This window comes from Seriola aureovittata, chromosome 18, assembly GCF_021018895.1.
Source record: "Seriola aureovittata isolate HTS-2021-v1 ecotype China chromosome 18, ASM2101889v1, whole genome shotgun sequence".
Classification (NCBI taxonomy): domain Eukaryota; kingdom Metazoa; phylum Chordata; class Actinopteri; order Carangiformes; family Carangidae; genus Seriola; species Seriola aureovittata.
In genome coordinates this window covers 16,270,040-16,287,824 of record NC_079381.1, presented here as the reverse complement: position 1 = coordinate 16,287,824, position 17,785 = coordinate 16,270,040, and the positions used below count along the sequence as shown (strand labels likewise).

The window sequence follows — 17,785 nt, the reverse complement described above, 5'->3', positions numbered from 1 at the left end:
GTGAATTTAAGGACCTGCGTTAAATTGCGATACCCCATTTTTTTCTCCCCTTTCCTGGACCCAACTGATTCCCCGCTCAACATCTTCCAATCACTGACCACTGGGAGGTGAAGACGCCGTAGATGACTGTGTCCCTCCAGTCCGACTCCTTCAGAATGAAGACATCATGCACTACGTTGAAGACAAAGTTGAGCTCAGGCATGGAGCACACCAGCTTGGCTTTTAGGAAGGACGTCCATTTCTTCTGCAGAGTGCGCTGCCCCCCGAGGTCCCCCTGTGGTGGGATATTGAAGACATTATGGTTGAAGAAAACAGATGAAAGGAGAAAGCACGTGTATGAGTGTATGCATAGTTTGATAATACATACAACAGAAATTGATGTCTAATAATACAATAAAATGAACTGATGTGTCCTGTTCTGGCTTTTCGGAGGACATACAAGTCCATTTAAGGGCACTCATTGATTTCAGGGCTGATTTAAGGGCATAAGATATCTTTATCGTTTGGAATGTAATGTTGTTTGCTTTACCACTGTAACAGTAAGTGTTTTTAAACAATAAATAATGGAATTTGATGACTAACTAGCTAATTAATGCTATGATATTAACTCAGGTTAGGTAGAAGAGAAAGGAAGGAGAAGACTCTACACAGAGAAAGACATGCACACACACATACACACAATAGGACTAAAGATGGATGCTGCTGGTATGTACAGATGGTGCATGACGTGTTGCTGACCTTACAGACGCGCGCCACCCTGGGGATGAGCAGCTTGCCAAAGAATTCGTACTCCACTGACACCTCAGTGAAGAAGTAGTAGATTTTATCGTCCTCGCCATATGCTTGGTTTCTCCCTTCTCTGATCACGTCGGCAAAAACAAAGCTGGGCTCTGTAGGAGAGGAGGGGGAAGAAAAAGGTGTTAGATCATCTGTCTGGGCATTCCTTCCCTATAGACCCTTTTACTGTTATTATGAAAGCCTTGCTGTATTCCTGTTCCTAAGGGTGGAACTACAAAAACACTCCACTCACAATTGTACAGAGTAGGACTGAACAATATGCAAAAACCAAAAACATTTCACTGGAGAAAATGACAAAACACAACGTTTATGGTATAATGTGACATATTTTACAGGCATGTTTCATTTGGGCACGCCATCAAGTTACTCACAGAATAAACACAAGTTGTTACCTGCCACCAGTGACATTTGTCATTTTAACCAGTGAAGGTGACAATCAGCATCAGCAAGAAAAGATAACCTGCCTCACCTGGAAGTTTTGTACATTGCAAAACAGGAACAGATTTGTTACCATCTGAGCATTTTGCCAATTTGCCAAATTTCACTTGCACATATGAGCAAAATGCTTGCACAGTTGGCTATTTTAAAGCAACACCAGCAGGCTGAGATGGACAAAACACAGTAGAGCAGACTAAAGAAAAGACTGGATTTAGATTTACATCAGATGATGTGCGTCCATTAAAATACACCCAGATCGGCCCCAATACCGATATTTAGGAATGGATCAGAACATCTCTACTAGACACATTATCTTTTTCATTCTTTGGAAAATAATTTACAAAATCTTCTCCTCACAGCCAAACAATCTTTAAATCAATTCAAGGTGTCACACAGTTTTTCCAACTCACCATTGAGCCACGATGTGGAGTACTCAGTCCTCAGCAGGGACTGGTATGGAGAGTATCTGGAAATAATAGGTTCACTGCCTAAGAAGTTATAAGCTGTTCCTGAGTACAGCTCTCCATCTGATAGAAAAGCAGACAATGAAGCAACAAAAAAAAGCATTTTATTGTCCAGAGAGTCCATTTTTGCATCCTCCCCAAAAAAAGGAGAGATTATTGAGGATTATTATGCATTTTACAGGAGGCTGACAACCAAAGGGCTTTTTGTGAAATTAGATTAAAAAACTGTCCTCTACTCACCAACCATGACAGTGGTGAAGCTTTGGGAGGGGTCAAAGGAGCATTTTCCCCTGCCATCTTCAGGTCGACCGTGCAAAGAAAAGTCAGCGAGGTTCTGAGAGAGGAGATTAAATTTCAGTTAAAAAGGTTGCTGCGCTGATTGACGAGCCCAAACACGCTTATTTGTGCAGCGCGATGTTCCCAGTGAAGGGGGGGGTTTGAACATTAACTCACCAAGTAATCACACTGCGGTTGAAAAGCGTGTGTGCCACAGACATACAGCCGCTCGTCGTCTACGACTTGGAGCACTCGGATGTAGTTTAGACAATCCCTCTGGAAAGCAACATTCAACACATTGAAGCACACATATTTTACTGTAGACTGTTCCTTTCCAACACTAGAAACAGTTATTCTGACACCATATAGGTTAAGAAAGATAAAACACCATTCAAATATGAATTGCTGAACTAACCTCTTTTGATTTTCCTTTAAGCGTGCACATCAGCATGGGGTTTTCTGCAACTGTCCACTGAACCTTAAAATGGTTTAACAAAAAAAAAAAAAAAAAAAAAAAAAAAAAAAAAGTAAGGACATTATTATCATTTTTATTTCATTTTATTTTTTAATCTCCGTTTGTCACAAATCTTATTTGTATTTTGATACCTTGTTGTTTCTGACTGTCACATTCTTCTTGCTGAGCTCAAAGATGGCCTCCCTGGCTCCCACATACAGAGCATCCCTTTTGTCACTCAGCAACAACGTGGAGTAGTTGAAGATCCCGGGCTCCGAGAACTCCATCAGCTCTAAATCTGAGCACAAAAGGATTGGATCACATTACTTGAGCATCCGAAATGACCATAAACTAAACATGCTAATTTTTACCTATCAAAATCTGAACAACAGTATTGAGAATTGAATTTAATGCTGCTATAATCAATATTTTTTATATTTAGATCAAATGACTGATTCATGTGAAAGAAGTCGCCGGTAGCTACGAATACACAGATGATTACCACCCTTCTCTACAAAGTGCTTGAATGTCTTTCAGCTCATTGTTTTGGTTTTATGCGACTTAGTCAGGGTTTGGATTCACTTTCATCATCCTCGTCATCATCAGCGTCGTTTCCAGTTGCAGCAGGGTCAAGTTGTACCTCTATCACCAAAACACAACTGTGATCACTGTGGAGGCTGAACCCTCGAACACAGACGTTTGAGACACATTGGCATTATGTAAGTGTGTCTCTTCCTGTACTGTGTGTTGTGATGGTGCAGAGTTTATGTTTGGATGGCTTTGGTTGTGCCAGGTGCAAGTGGGTTCGGGTTGCAGGTGCCTGGACATGAGTGCCACAATGATGAAAGCAAATACACTGACTGACTGACTGACTGACTGACTGACTGACTGACTGACTGACTGACTGACTGGAACAATGACTGTTCCACAGTGAGGGGTTGTTAAAGGCTGAGCTGCACTGGTTCTCACAGAGTTAGCTAGCTGCAGCTATTTATGTGAACTGCATTATACAAGCACAACTTCTGCCTGAGAGTAAATCATCTAATTCAAGAACTTGTGGTGAGACTGAGGGCCGTCTGTTGAGAGGAATTAAGGAAACAGGTTTGACCAAGTCATGTGTTGCAACTTCAGTCAAAAGACAGCTTTGATATATGATTAGGATCCATCTATGAAGAAAGTTCAGTTCGCTGTGCATTGACAGTAGAGGAAGTGAACTTTACATTGGATGTTGCAAACAAAACATACACTGACAACTTCACTGACTGACACATGTAAAAATCATGTGATCAGGGAATTAAAAAGATTAACACCAATTAAAAGTCATCAGAGTCGAGACTGATGTCTTCAAATTGCTTACTTAGTTACAAATGCTACCCCACACCCCTCCCTCTAACACCAAAGGGTGACAGATGCAAAAAAAGGCACCAGCACTTAAAGTGTCCACTGACCGCTGTTTATTAAGGACACCCGCTGCATTAGCATTAAAGTACTCTTATCAAAGTTTTTAATGCTGCTCTCTTTTCATGTTTCTATGTCACATGTATAATGTGTTTTGTGTATAATGTGTCTTTTGTCGTTTTTAAAATGTGACCCTGATCTGTGGAGTACAGTATTTCGCTTCCATGTATGCTGAAATGCATATTATGGTAGTGACAAATAAATCTGATTCTGAAATGTTATCGTATGGGCTGATTTCTACTAATATCAGAAAATATTATACAACCATTACTCAGACATATTACATTTATACAATGTTATAAAGTACAATACACCTTACCTTGGTGTCTCCAGGAAGTTCGGGGCACAGCATGAGGTCCATGTGTGGAGACCTCCAGGAGCAGCCCCAGAAACACTCCCAGCACGCCAAATCCCATATTAGACTCTGATAACTTCGGAACTGTGAAGTTTCCTCTGCAAAAACAGACACACAGACGGACAAAAGTAAAGTGACACAGTAAAACCTGACGCACCGAAAAAGCATGAATGAGCTCCTCACAGCCTGATCTTATCATGCAGCACAGCCGCTAAAGGGGGCAGGCATCAAATCCACTTCCCTCAGACTGAAAGCTGGCAGGACTGATTCATCCTCTTTTGTATCGCTCAGAAGGTTAGTGCAGCACGTCACATGCATGAGAGATGATCGTTTAGACAGAAACTGCACAACAAGAAACACTTCTCTTAAAATAAAAACACGTATCAAATTTATGTTTTCACATGTGAAGTACAGATATTTCTCCTATGAAAAAAAACAACATCCTGGACCTTCAGTAATGACACTAGAGCTGCAATCATGAATTGATCGATTCCAGCTTCTCAAATGTCAGGATATTCTGTTTCTGTTTTTGACAGATATGATGATCTAATATCTTTGTATTGTTCTGAACTGTTGGTCAGACAAAACAAGCAAACTGAAGATGTCACTTGGCTCTGAGAAACAGAAATTAGCATTTCTCACTGTCTTACATTTTATAGACTAAATAATCCCTTAATCAATAAAATAATATGCAGGTTATTCCATAATGAAAATTAGTTAGTTGCAGCCCTATATGAAATACAGTATTTCAAATGTGAAGTATCCAAAAGCCTTGTGTGCTATATCATGCCAGTTTTTAGTTAGACAAGAAATGTCTGTTTCATGTGTGTGAAACTTTTCATTTCATATTTTTTAAATTCATGTGCTATTTGTGTTTGTTTTTAAAGGAGTAGTAGACTCAATAGTCAGCTGTTCTCTAAAAGAAGGTCATATATACATCAGGAACTAAAAGCTTCCTTTGTCGTTTCTCCTTCATGGTAATTAATCAGCAGTTTTTTTTAAACACACTGCAAAACAAAGGAAGTAAACTCCCACCAATGGTGAGAAACAACACAGCCAGTGCAATTTTCACACTTTCACCTAAAGGCCATCTTGTAACTGACTCTTTCAGAAATGTGGGGCTGAACAACAAAGCAGGAAAACAGATGTGGAGTTCCACTCTTGCCCCAGAGAGGGGGCAGTGAAGGATGCAGCACATGATGAGGTCTAACTTGCATGACTTAGAGCAGCGGATAACCACTCACTGTAGTTTGTATCAACCCCACTCTGACATGTGTGTTATGACTACTGCATGACACCTCAGTTTACTGTTGTGTGTTATGTAACAACTTAACACCCGAGGCTTAGGAAAATCCCCCTTTTATTAAAAACTTGTTATTCTGCATGGCACCATTGTTAAGAAACAGCGAATGGCGTATCCGTTTGCCTCGGCTGATGACAATGACAATGACATTGACGCTGATGCTGACGGTGACGATCAGGATGATGACAGCATATCTGGTATCTATAAGCCCTTATCAGGTGCAGGTGTTGTTTTCCATTTGCCAATTTGTAGAGCACTGTGATCCGCCTGCCTTTTAACAGTTCTCTCCGGGTGCATTCACCTCAGTGTGTGCCTGATAAGGACTCCATTAGGGTGCCCCGTGTCATCTGTGTGAGTGTTCAACCTATCCAGACCCACCTATGGAGGCTTATGTTGTCATATTCAATAAAACCTTAAGATGTCATGTTTAAAGCCAGGCATTTTTCTTTAGCACTTAGCTTTAAAGTGCATGTCACTGCACATTCGTTACACTGGTAAAATCAAACCAATTACTCCCAAATGCAGAGAAGGGAGAAAATAAATGCTAGTCTGGGTTACTAATGGCCTAAAACAATAATGACATGTTATAAAAATAGAAAGCAATATCAAATTCATCACATAAAAATTTAGGACAAGTATATGGTTTTATCTTGAAATGCTACTTTTGGGAGGAATGTGCCTCAAATATAGATTCACTTACTAACACTAATGGCATTTTGGTGCTTTCAGTCATTTTGTTAGGACCCATTTTTATCTAAAATGGTTAATATTTTAACAGTCGAAACAAACCATGTTTAAAGTCAGCAGTTTTAGGTCAACGGGAAAGCTGGGGGGGAAAGCACAAGCTTTAAGGCTTAAGTAAAATATTAAAATAAATCTCTAAATCTGTTCTCAATCCTGCTTGTAATACATGCCATGTTTGCTAAATTTACGACAATGAAGGGCACATGTAAAATAATCTTGAGGTCAATTTCCATGATTGTCAACTAAATTCATTCTGACATAAACAGAGGACTGATTACCTTCTTTATTCTGTAAATATTATTTACAATGAAATGGCATTAAGTCAGAAAGTGATTAACTGACATAATTCAATTGTAAGGCTCACGGACTTCCTTTCTCTTGATCCAATCATGTGAAAGGAACAGCGTGGTACACCAGCTGGGTACCCTGCCTTTACTCATGTGTCACACCAATGAACATGGCTGGTACAACATTAGTTTGTGACTGTAGATTGCTGGTGGAAATATTTGCTGCCCGCAGGCCAATGAAATAGTAACAAGCAGATGGGAGGTGGGTTTGACTGGTCAGGTGACTTGCTTCACTTTGCTGGGAGAGTAAAGTGAGCTGGCACCAAACAGGTTATTCTGGTTTTCATAAGAAGCTGAAAGTACCCGCAGCACACCTCCGCAAAATGGGTGGGCCGGACACACAAAGAAGGGGATAAAAGGTTATCGGATGTCTTGTAAGATGAGGATCGAGATAAAACTTTTCACTCACAGGAACCAAAACGCTTTCTCGTCATGTCCGAATAACGTGGAGTTAATTAGCATCCAAGCTACTGAAAAGAAATCTGTTGCAATCAAGTAGCTGAAGGGAAAAACCTAGTGAATAAAAATGACCTACACGATACCGTCTGCACAAGGGAAAGTGTTTTAGCTGTTTTAGTCATTTGTCCTCATTTTAACCAACCTTAGAGAACAAACGATAAGGTCACAGAACAGATAAATCATTGTCAGCCTTTTTAATGACCTAGTAGCACCATTGTGGCGTATTCCACTCAAATATAGGTTAGCAATCAATTACCCGGCTGACGGGGAGATGTCTCGTATGGCACAGCATGTATAGACAATGAATGAGGATCCCCACAGCTAGAGAAAAAGGGAATAATTGATTATTGATTTGGTTGTAAATGAGAACAAATAGCCCCAGTAGTATGACCCTCCTTATACTGGGATTGTTGTCTTTTTTTTTGTTTTGTTTTGTTTTTTTTGAGGGGTGGGGTGGGGTGGGTGACGGTTTCCACGAGCTGAATCAGGCAAAGATGGAATTCCATCCCGGCTTCAGCCCTAACCATGGACTCCACTCTGCTACAGAGGGGGTCAAATACACAAGGACCTATTGTTTACTGAAGATGAGGGGAGCCTCCACTCCACTCCACTCCACTCCTCCCCCATCACATCATCACTGCAGAGTAGTCTACAATGAATAGAGAGAGAGAGAGGGAGGGAGAGAGAGAGAGAGAGAGGACAGAGAGCGAAGGAGAGAGGAGAGAGCATCACTTCTCCCTCTCATCCAGTCCTTTTACAGTCTTGCCAATGGAAATGCCAGGACAGCTTAGCCGTGAGGAAAGCCCTGAGCCAAACCAGTGTTTTCAAAGATCACACAAGCCCATGAGATCTGGATCTGGAAGCATCCTGTAAAGATGATCCATAGTCTAATAACGATGGCAGCATAAATTGTGATTGTTAAATACAAGCAGAGAGAAAGAAAGGGGGCTGACGTCCACACAGCGTGAATGGATGAGATAACAATACTGAATCCATGATGAAAACCGCCTGAGCAGAAAAAAATTCTCTGTTTCTGTCCTTTGAAAAAAAAAAAAAAATCCTCTGGTGGCACACCGCATAAATAAAAGCTTTAAATGAGGCTCATCCCTCTATCTGTGTACTCCTGATGCCCTCTATCAATCTCACCACTCTGGACCCCATTTAGGGCAAAGCTTAAAAAAAAAAGCTTCAAACCCCTTTGAGAGTCAGTGTTACAGTAGCAGAAAGAGCTTACTGGCAGCGACCCTGTGCTGCTGAGAGATTTAGAGGAGTGGCCATACTGGGCCTGGGATATTTAAGACGGTTACCATGCTGGCAGGTCTCTTTGAGCCCTTTGTGTTCCCCTCTCAGCTCCTTTGGCTGGGCAGGGAGGTTGACACCTGCTTGGGGCCTTGGGGTTCCCAGCACTGCGCTGTTAACTGGGCACAGATATTGGCTGGCGGCCCACTGAGGACAGAGGACAGAGAAGGGGGAAACTGGAGCTCTGCCTATCTGTGCACAAGAACTCTGGATGTGTAAGGAGCGCTTTCTGCAAAGTGCCTTTAAGTCTTTGTGCAACACAAATAAGTCATCAGGGATTTGCCAACCATTTCACTCTGAATGAACCGATCATCATAATAAATCACTGAATGATAAGATTTAACCTCTGGGTCGGGGAGTTGCAGCTATATACCTGTTGATTATTGTGTTTCCCTTTGGCCCACACTGTTAGCTAATCAAGCACGACTGCAATGACGGCTTATTTACCGAGACAACCTGCAACAACTACACTCTTCCAGTTAAGCCTTCCCTAATAATTTCTGTAAATTATATGGTCAGTTTTAATGGAAAATAGGCAGATTGGAGCCCTTGTAAAAGACAAAATAATAAGAGGCCAACAGGTGTACAATACATCTGTAGGACCATAATCAAAACCCTACAGAGAAAACATCCAACGCTAAATTTAGAGACTACAGACCCAAAATTAGAGTTTCATTCCCCAATGAAACGCTAGGATGACTTGTCACACAGGAACAACTTCACCACTTGTCACTTCTTTTCCGATGCAGAAGAGTTCAGACAAGGAGCGTCGCATCCTGTGAGCTGAGAGCCCAGCAAGGATACAGCGAGTGTGGTGGAGGGTGATGTGAGGGACTTGGACATTCACTGCCTGCCAACATCTCCAAACCCACACTTCTTTTTTCCCCTCACTGGCTCTCTTTTCCATGTACTCACTCATCATCAGCATCAGTGCACAGAGATGCTCTTCTTCCTTTTTTCTGCAGGACGCCAAGAGCCAAGCTTTTTCCACTCCGCCTCTCGCTATACAATACCGACGGGCCTAACCACGCACAAACAAACAGTGCAATGGGAAATGTGCTTTAAGTAGTTCATTTTGTGGAAAGAATGTCTCTTTTGGCAGTTCAATATGATATTTCCACCCTGTGTTGCACAAAAACTTTGCTCTAAGCTGTTCATCTTCTTCTGAGTGAAGCTAACCTCTGCTGTTGTCGAGTCACCATTCACTCCTCCAGTGACGCTCTAACTGTTCTTTTGTGTAACTACTTGAAGGGTGCTGATATGTCCCCGAGAGCCTCAGCCTGCGCCAAGCACTGTACGATATACACCATGTTTTCTTAGTTGTATGGCTGCTGACTTAATCACCAGGACCATCTGGACAGTACCCACCCAGCTGTTGGGAGGGTGACAACATGGCACCAGCATATCCATGATAATAAGGCTGCTTTACTTATGCTGTTCTAATAGACATGTCATAACTTAGTCAAGTGGCTCATTGAAAGCAAGAGAAACTGACTCGAGCTTCAGACAACCTGAAACAGTTATGTGGGGATTCAAAAATACTTTGCAGACTCGTAGGTGTGGATCCAAAGTGTAAACAGGTTCTACTAAAAAAGACAATAAAAACAAATAAAACAAAAAAACAAAAATGCAGTTCTACCATGTTTGTGCCTCTTTAACCATGGTCCAGTATCTCGTATACTAATTGTAAGGTTTTTGTTGCAAATTTAAAAAGTTGCCTTTCCAGGGAGACCAGGGTTATGATTGTAATCAAAAGCGTTGATGAACAATAACCTTTTGGTTTTTTTTTATTCTTTTCAGGCTTGTGCCCAAAAAAGGGGTTGGAACGTGTTTTGTAAGAGATGAAAAGATCAGTCGATTAATCAAATGACCGAAAATTATTGGCCACTATTTTGGTAACCGATTCATGCTTTAAGCCATTTTATGGCAAGAACAGCCAAAATCACTGATTCCAGCTTCTCAAATGTCACTATATTCTAGTTTTCTTGTGTCTTCTGTGATAATAAATTTAACATCTTTGAATATTGTACTTATAAAACAAAAATAAGACATCTTAAAATGTCACCATTGGCATAGGGAATCTATCACGGTCTTTTTAGTTGCCATATTCCCACAACCTATTGACAAAGCAATTAATCAATACATTGAAAATACAAAGATAGAAAAGGCCTCAAATATCCCCAACAACAAATTTAAGTATACTGCATATTTACATCCATGAAAATTAGGTCAATGATTAGACTATGCTTTGTCCTCAAGCACACACACAGAACACACATCAATAGGTTTGTTTTGCATTAGGAAAAAGGAGCGCTTCAGCGTTATCAGGACCCAAAGTACTTCAGAGCTCGCTCTTACATTCTCCAGGGGTATTATGGGTTATTTGGAGCCAGGCTTGTGTGAGAAAGTGAATGAGCGAGAGAGTCTTCACTTGAAACAAAATACTGAGACCATAGAAAATGACACACTGATGGGGACAGATGTCTACACCAATGTCATTTACAGATTAATGGAGTTTGGCTATAGATGTGGCAGAGACTCTAGCACGCTCACTTGTGTGCATGATAATGCCAACTGTGGGCATCAAATCCCTCTTATAAGGCCAGAGAGGAACCAAGGGCCCATCTTAAAATACTGCCAGCTGCATCAGAGTTTTGGGTTGTGTTTCCCCACAGGCTGATGAACCATTTTTGACATTTCGAGTATAGACAGCCAAGGCTTTATGGTCTCAGTATTGGCTAAGCTACTGGCATTACAACTCCAGCTGACTATTACACTTCCATCTGATCTGATGATCAAGGCTATAGTCTGTCTCTAGTTTTTGTGAGACTCACAGGCAGCAATTCAGAGTAGTCAGAGTACTCCACCGATTTATGGTGCAGTCGGAAAAAATGATGCAGCACTAGAGCCAGAGATATCGTCTTTTTTATTCCATATACTCTTTTTCCTTTTGCCTACATTATCCACAATGAACCTCAACCATAAAAAGTTTGGTCCGAGATAAGGGTGCATTATGCTAATAGCACCTAATGTAGCCTCGTGCCTCAAGCAGAGATGAGGAGCGGGATAAAGAGGGCGGGCAAGCTTACTTTTTCCTACTCTCTTACTCTTTATAAAACACTTCAAAGTTGTGGTCCTCAGCCCAAACCAACACTGACTCAGCTGATATCACTTGAGGCAATTTATCTTCCTCCAGAGCCAGAAAAAACTTTATGCAAAGTTTTTCACATATGCAGTAGTGCTCCCCAAGACCTGCAAACACACTTTGATGTGTAAAATCAGTTAGTTCCCCTTACTTTCCAGATCTGTCCGATTTGCTGAACTTCCTGAATAGTCTGGATAAAATAACACACTACAGTTGAATCTGCAGCTCTGGTCCAAACCATCTGGAATTCACTGGAGATAGATCATCAGCCTTCAGTTGTGAAGTGCAAAGCCACCGTTTCAAAGCCACATCATGTTAACAAAGTCATATGAAACCCAGAGAACAGCTGGATGACCTCCGCCGCACAGCTGACTACCGGTCATATGGAGAAAATCATCTAAAAACTGCAACAGACGACGCAGCAGTCATCATACATTATCCACGGTGAGCTCACTGGATGACAGATGGGAGGCCTAAAAAAAGGCCAGATCGAGGATTAACATCACGATCTGCTACATTCACAAGCACATTTAAGGCTGAATGATGACATGGTTCACATGGTGCAAATTTCTGATGAACAACAGGCTGGAGGCAGAAACTACAGCATTTCAGGTTATATTGAGAAGTAGGTAGAATTAAAACGTAGGTAAACCACCAATGACAAGCCAAATGTCTAAATTGAGGAAAAGAGCTTGTGTGAAGGCAACACTATACAGGGGATGTAAAATGGAAACCCTCCTATATAATTACTAGTTGTAGGGCCCCTGCTGAGCTAGCATGTCGACCTAAAGTGGCCACAGCAAAGGCAAATGAGGGGTCAGGTCCAGTAAAGGGTATATTTAGTCCGTCGATGGCAAGCTTTTTGAAAACAACACGCCCTTTCGCTGAGTCACATGGTACTGGAGGATTTGAAAAACTTCCCTATAAACATACAAGCAAGTGAAGTAAGCTAACTAGAGGAACACGGGCTGCTGTGTGGTGTTCCCCATCCAAGTGCTGAGTGTGTCTCTGTAGTCTAACATGAAAAACATAATCACCATGCACTGTTTCTTTAATTCAAAGGAGGAAAAAAAGTCGAGGAGTTTTTACTATTGACATCTGCAATGGCAAAAAACAATAAAAAAGGGCTTCATTTTTTAAAAAGGTATTTTCTGGTGGGAGAACTAAACTTACTAAACTTCCAAATCTGAGCTGCTGTGAGGATTATGCACCAGTAATAATGGTCTTCAAATATGGCAGAAAAATCCTGTGAACCATTGAAATTCTGTCCTTTATCTTGGGGTGAATACTGGTAATCTTAATAGCCTGAGGTCACAAGGAAGCCACCAGTCACAGTGAAGCCATAAAGCTTTCACTTGATGTAGTTTCCTTGAGGCTGCTGTGATGCCAGCCAGGCCTTGGGGCGTATAATGTGGGACTATTTTGGGAAGCTGCGAAAGCCCAGTTGAAGGCCTTGCGGTCCTGAGTTGGTGAATGGTAGTCGCATTGGTGGTAGTTGTTTAAACAGCAATAGCCAAGGGCAGGTGACTTCAGCTCCCAGAGTGGAATAAATCTCTAGGTCAACTGAAATGGAATAAAAATATCTATGTGATCCCCCTCGTTTTGACTTATTTTACAGATTCAAGATTTCAAGCAGCGGTCAAAGAATAAAGAAACAAAACAAACCATCTTTCCCACCAGTCAGGGGACATTTGAAGGGGCTGTAAACATCACTAAAACCCTACTATATTTTCTCCTCTCCTTTCTGCCTTTAAGGAGGACTCCTTTCTCCTGTGCTTTTCTCCCAGCGCAGTCTTCAGCAGGCACTGATTTCATGGTGGTAATTTTGGCCGACAGAGACAAAAACCTCCTTTGGAGAGTTGTGTGAAAACTCACCCCATCACCCACAGGCTGCCACAACAGTAACAGTGTCTCCTCCTGAACTTGGCATACCAGGAGATAAAACACTGATTTCACCGTTCCCTTCTCAGCACACACAGGGAAAAACAACACAAAGCCAAGCCTTAAAGTTTCAGCACATAGCACACAGATTTCTCGTGATCGGCCCGGCTGATTTTGGGCACACTTCCATCCTCACGCTAATGAAAATAATTGGAGGCATTTAAAAAAAATTAGGTCACTCAAAATTGAAACAGCTGAATAAGCAAAATATAGAAGAAAAAATATGAATCCCTCTCAGAGTAATGGAAGAAAAAAAGAATGGGCAGCACTTATGAAAGTACTGATCCCTGGAAAACAGGTGTTTGCATCAATTGACCCTTTGCTAAGCGCCGACTCCCACCCATAGTTAATGTTGCTGCATCTGTCACATTCTCCATTCAAGCACGACATATGTGCTATTTAGAATAACAGTGGTACATTTATCACTAGAAATGTGTTCTTGAAACAATGGTTCCTCTGTTTCACGCAGATGTAAGCACAAGCAGGCTTCCTATTTCTGCAGATGAAAGGTGATTTTGTTGGCCGACTGTTGTTGCTACCTATTCCATTTAGGATTCCAACTATTATTTCCTTTATCAATTAATCCACTGATTATTTTCTCAAATAAACAGTTAATTGTTTGGTTGATAAAAAGCCTGTTAGAATTTCTAACAGCCTGAGCTGATGTTTTCATATAACTTGTTCTACTCAACATATAGACTCAAACCTTTACATTTGGTTCTGGTTAATGATTACTAACCAGTTCAAAGTAGCGGCCAATTAGTTTTCTGTTGATCAACTGATTGATTAATCGACTAATCGCTTGTACAACAAACATGTAAAAGGGTTTTAAATATGGACTTTATGGCTACATACACAATCATACTAAAAGACTAAACCTGCAATTCTCAGGCACAAAGTCAATGTTGAAGACTCTGAAATAGCTGAAAGACACTGATGAGCCATGTAGAAGTAAATAAAGAATAAATAAATACTAAAATTAAAAAAAAAAAAAAAAAAGTAGTACAGTATTATAAATAAAAAGTACATGGCATTTTGTTCTAAAATAATGAGACTTACCACTTGGATAGCAACATGGAGGTTAGATTTCTGCTTAGTTTTATGCTTTATGCAAAGTCTTTTATGATGGGGACTAACCAGTAAGTTTGAGAAGCGTAATTTTATCTGGGGTGATGAGTTTTGGCCCCTGATGCTAACTTGGATATAGGAGCATCTTCACTCCCACACAGTGAATATGTTGGTCCTGTACAGAGGTTTCTGTAACATAAACTGTAATCCCACATAATGACAGTTAGCTAATGATGTGCTCCTTGGCTTTTGAAGTGACATTACTACTCTAGGTAGGAAGCTCATTAAGCCAGACATTCTAAAGTTTGAAGCTTATATTAAAGCAGACAAACACACCGCTTAATCCATTTCTTACACTCTTGCTCTATTGTTAAGGGTATAGAAAGGGGATAAAAAGCATTGCTTTTACTAGAGTGATATTTGGAGAAATTCAAAGCTTGACAGAGCTGCTGTGCCTAGTTACGGTTGCTGAGCTAGGACTGGACAATCACTGTTCAAGGGAGGGGTTTAGCAAACAGTCAACTGCAGAGCAAAGCTACAGAACAAAGTTGGCCGTCAAAGAGGCCATTGGAAGCAGGCAGCTGCATGTGCACACACACAATGTCTGTCACTAAAAAAATCATTTCAAATAACTAAGACAACGCAGTTATAAAACAAGCAAATCACAACTTAAAGAAGAAAGGAGGCAAATAACAAAATGATTGGTAAAGAGGAAGGTATCGCTGCGAAAAAACTCCAAAAGCACCAAAGCCAAGCGGAATCAAATCAAACTTGGGTTGCCCAGGTGTGTCATGCAAGGGGTAATAAAAAAAAGCAGTAAAGCCCCGGGGTTGTTACAGGGAGTGTTGGAGAAGCATGCGGCATTCGTGCTGAAGCATGCAGACCTGAGAGCAGCTCAGTGTCGGTCCGCACAGAAAAAAAAAAGGGGGGGAGGGAGAGGAGTAGAGTTTCTGACCTGTGGCTCCTTACAAGATGCGACGCTCTTCTTCCGGAGAGAATTATAAAATCCTCAAGCTAGGGAGGGGGGAGAAGACAGAAAGATCAGACAAGACAGTTATGTAGCATGTGTGTGTGCCTACAAGAGGGAGGAAGCAGTTTGTGTGTGTGTGTTGGTATGTGTGGTTAGTTGTCTAGACCATGGTAAGACAGACATAACGATGAATCAATGCAAAAACATACAGCACAATAGAACAATTTACAACACACATACACACATAAGTGACTTGCATGTCTACTGACCACTAAGGCGGTGATATGATGTGCACTAACTTTTTATAGCCAAGGACAAATGAATGACAAACATTATCTTGTGTAAATACCATCAGAGGAAGCTGGGGTTCTTTTCCTCTAGTTCTCTGTCGACTACTGATGACTCACTGTTCACTGTGGCATTTTCCAGCCTGTGAGCACAACTGTAAGGTTGTGGGTAGCCACGTCTGTGCATCGACCAAATATAAACAAGGTCGAAGCACTCTCCCTTCAACACTGTTGAATTATGTCTGCTCCGTTCGGTCTAATCCCATGAGAGGTCAGGCATGGTCAAGCCTTAAACCACTATTCTTGGAACAGGTTGCACAATTTATAGGTTTATCAATTTGATAGTGGAATGCAGAGACACGTTGAATTATGCATTAGCTGAAACACTATGAGGTTAACAGCTTAATTGTTTAATATTCCACTGGTTTTTATTTTACATTGCAGGTGGGGTAAAACCACTTCTCGTCAGTCACAATATATCTTTAAAGCCCCTGAAAACTTGCTAAGTAGCATAAGAGTAAATAAGCAACAAGCTAAGTTGAAGTATGGAAAAGAAGACTTCTCAGTTGAAAAAGAAAAGAAAAATGTATAAACCACACTGCTCACAAACAGAAGCGGATTGAGAACATTTGTTTTCAGGAGCTTTATAATTTTGTACAGTGTCGGCACCAGACATGCATCACTGTGCATCATTAATGAAACAAAGAAGAGAACAAAGACATTAGGACATAATCTGCATCGGAGCCGTAACAGAACAGTAAGCTGGAAAACTCTTTTGCTTTTCTTTCTGGTGCATGAAAACAAGATTTTATAAGTCACAGGGAGGGAAAGTAGAAATCTTCTTATTGCCATTGTGACAGATGGTTGGGCCTCCATTCACAACACTTTCCAGTCTGTTCCCTTAGACTGCTTCCCTGAGCAAAATGAAAACCCTTACAACAAGGCTGAATACATTCTCCCTGCAGAAGTGCACACGCTTTATTCCCACAGTCCACCACAATCCAACTCTGTGAGTGCAAAACGTGGGCTTACATATTTACTTTGCCTTGATAGGAACTCATGGTCAGTTTCCACTTGTATTGTTTGACAAAGAATCAATGCCTAATTATCACTACATCCTTAAAAAAAAAAAAAAAAAAAAAACTTCAATTTATCTTTAAACAATAAAATAAGTCATTAAATTCCCACCATAACAAACTAAAGCTTTCAGAACGGATGCTGCTGGCAATGCAACAAATACTGTCCCAGAACAATTAAGGAGACAAATCTTCCAGACAACTGAATTCAGGTCACCCAAATCAACCCAAATATGCAGATTCATTAGCATTTGCTTGGTGGGGTAAGCTACTGTAATGCAGGCCCCCTGCTCTACTGTATAAAAGAATAATCAGATTATGTTAAGCAGAGATGATGCACACCAGACTACAAACATGGGTAGTTCACTTAACAACTGATCACATAAAAAAAAAGCTGAAAAGCTGTGCATGAACATTAACTGTATAAAACCGTCTTTCCTTCATTATACTGATGACCACACTGTCCTGAAATCCTTTACATTTCTGTCATCAAGTATAGATTTTAGCTGACTGTAAATTAGCAGACCAGTTTCATGGTTACTATCAGTTACCTGATTCCCGGGGGCCAGAGGCTGGTTAATCACATAGATCAAGGTCAAAACTAGAGTCATGTTTGATAGTTGCAGTGTGTAGCCACTTATAGACAGTAAAGTCCTTCAATATACCTGTGTTTCTCCTTCCTCCAGACTTTCCACATTCTCATCACTTTTTCTCTCAGTGACACACAAACAAAAGTAACACACATGTATGCAAGTAAGCACAAATTCACAACGAGCGAGTCCCTGCCTCTCACCCTCCTCTGACAGCATCAATAGAGATGACAGCTGCATAAGATTGATGAGCTGGAGGCCAAAGGGGGCATCCCCCTCGACATCCTTAGGAAGCACTTTGATTTGGCTTCCC

General features: G+C 41.0%; 1 protein-coding gene across 8 annotated transcripts in view; it reads right to left on the bottom strand.

The window, feature by feature from the left end:
* Window positions 1–17,785, bottom strand: part of sema4d (sema domain, immunoglobulin domain (Ig), transmembrane domain (TM) and short cytoplasmic domain, (semaphorin) 4D) — a 39,385-nt gene that overhangs the window by 8,382 nt on the left and 13,218 nt on the right. For 6 of the 8 annotated variants that reach the window (XR_008830309.1, XM_056403785.1, XM_056403786.1 and 3 more), the window contains 8 exons: window positions 4,208–4,341; window positions 2,583–2,728; window positions 2,392–2,454; window positions 2,154–2,252; window positions 1,941–2,034; window positions 1,647–1,763; window positions 739–890; window positions 99–274 (listed from right to left, as the gene is read on the bottom strand). Coding sequence is in view for 7 of the 8 variants with exons in the window: in XM_056403785.1 (XP_056259760.1) it covers window positions 99–274; window positions 739–890; window positions 1,647–1,763; window positions 1,941–2,034; window positions 2,154–2,252; window positions 2,392–2,454; window positions 2,583–2,728; window positions 4,208–4,341 (981 nt within the window). In the remaining variant the exon portion in view is untranslated. Of the gene's footprint in view, window positions 1–98; window positions 275–738; window positions 891–1,646; window positions 1,764–1,940; window positions 2,035–2,153; window positions 2,253–2,391; window positions 2,455–2,582; window positions 2,729–4,207; window positions 4,342–15,504; window positions 15,564–17,785 lie in introns of all 8 variants that reach the window. The other 2 variants (XM_056403790.1, XM_056403789.1) reach the window with 1 other exon arrangement.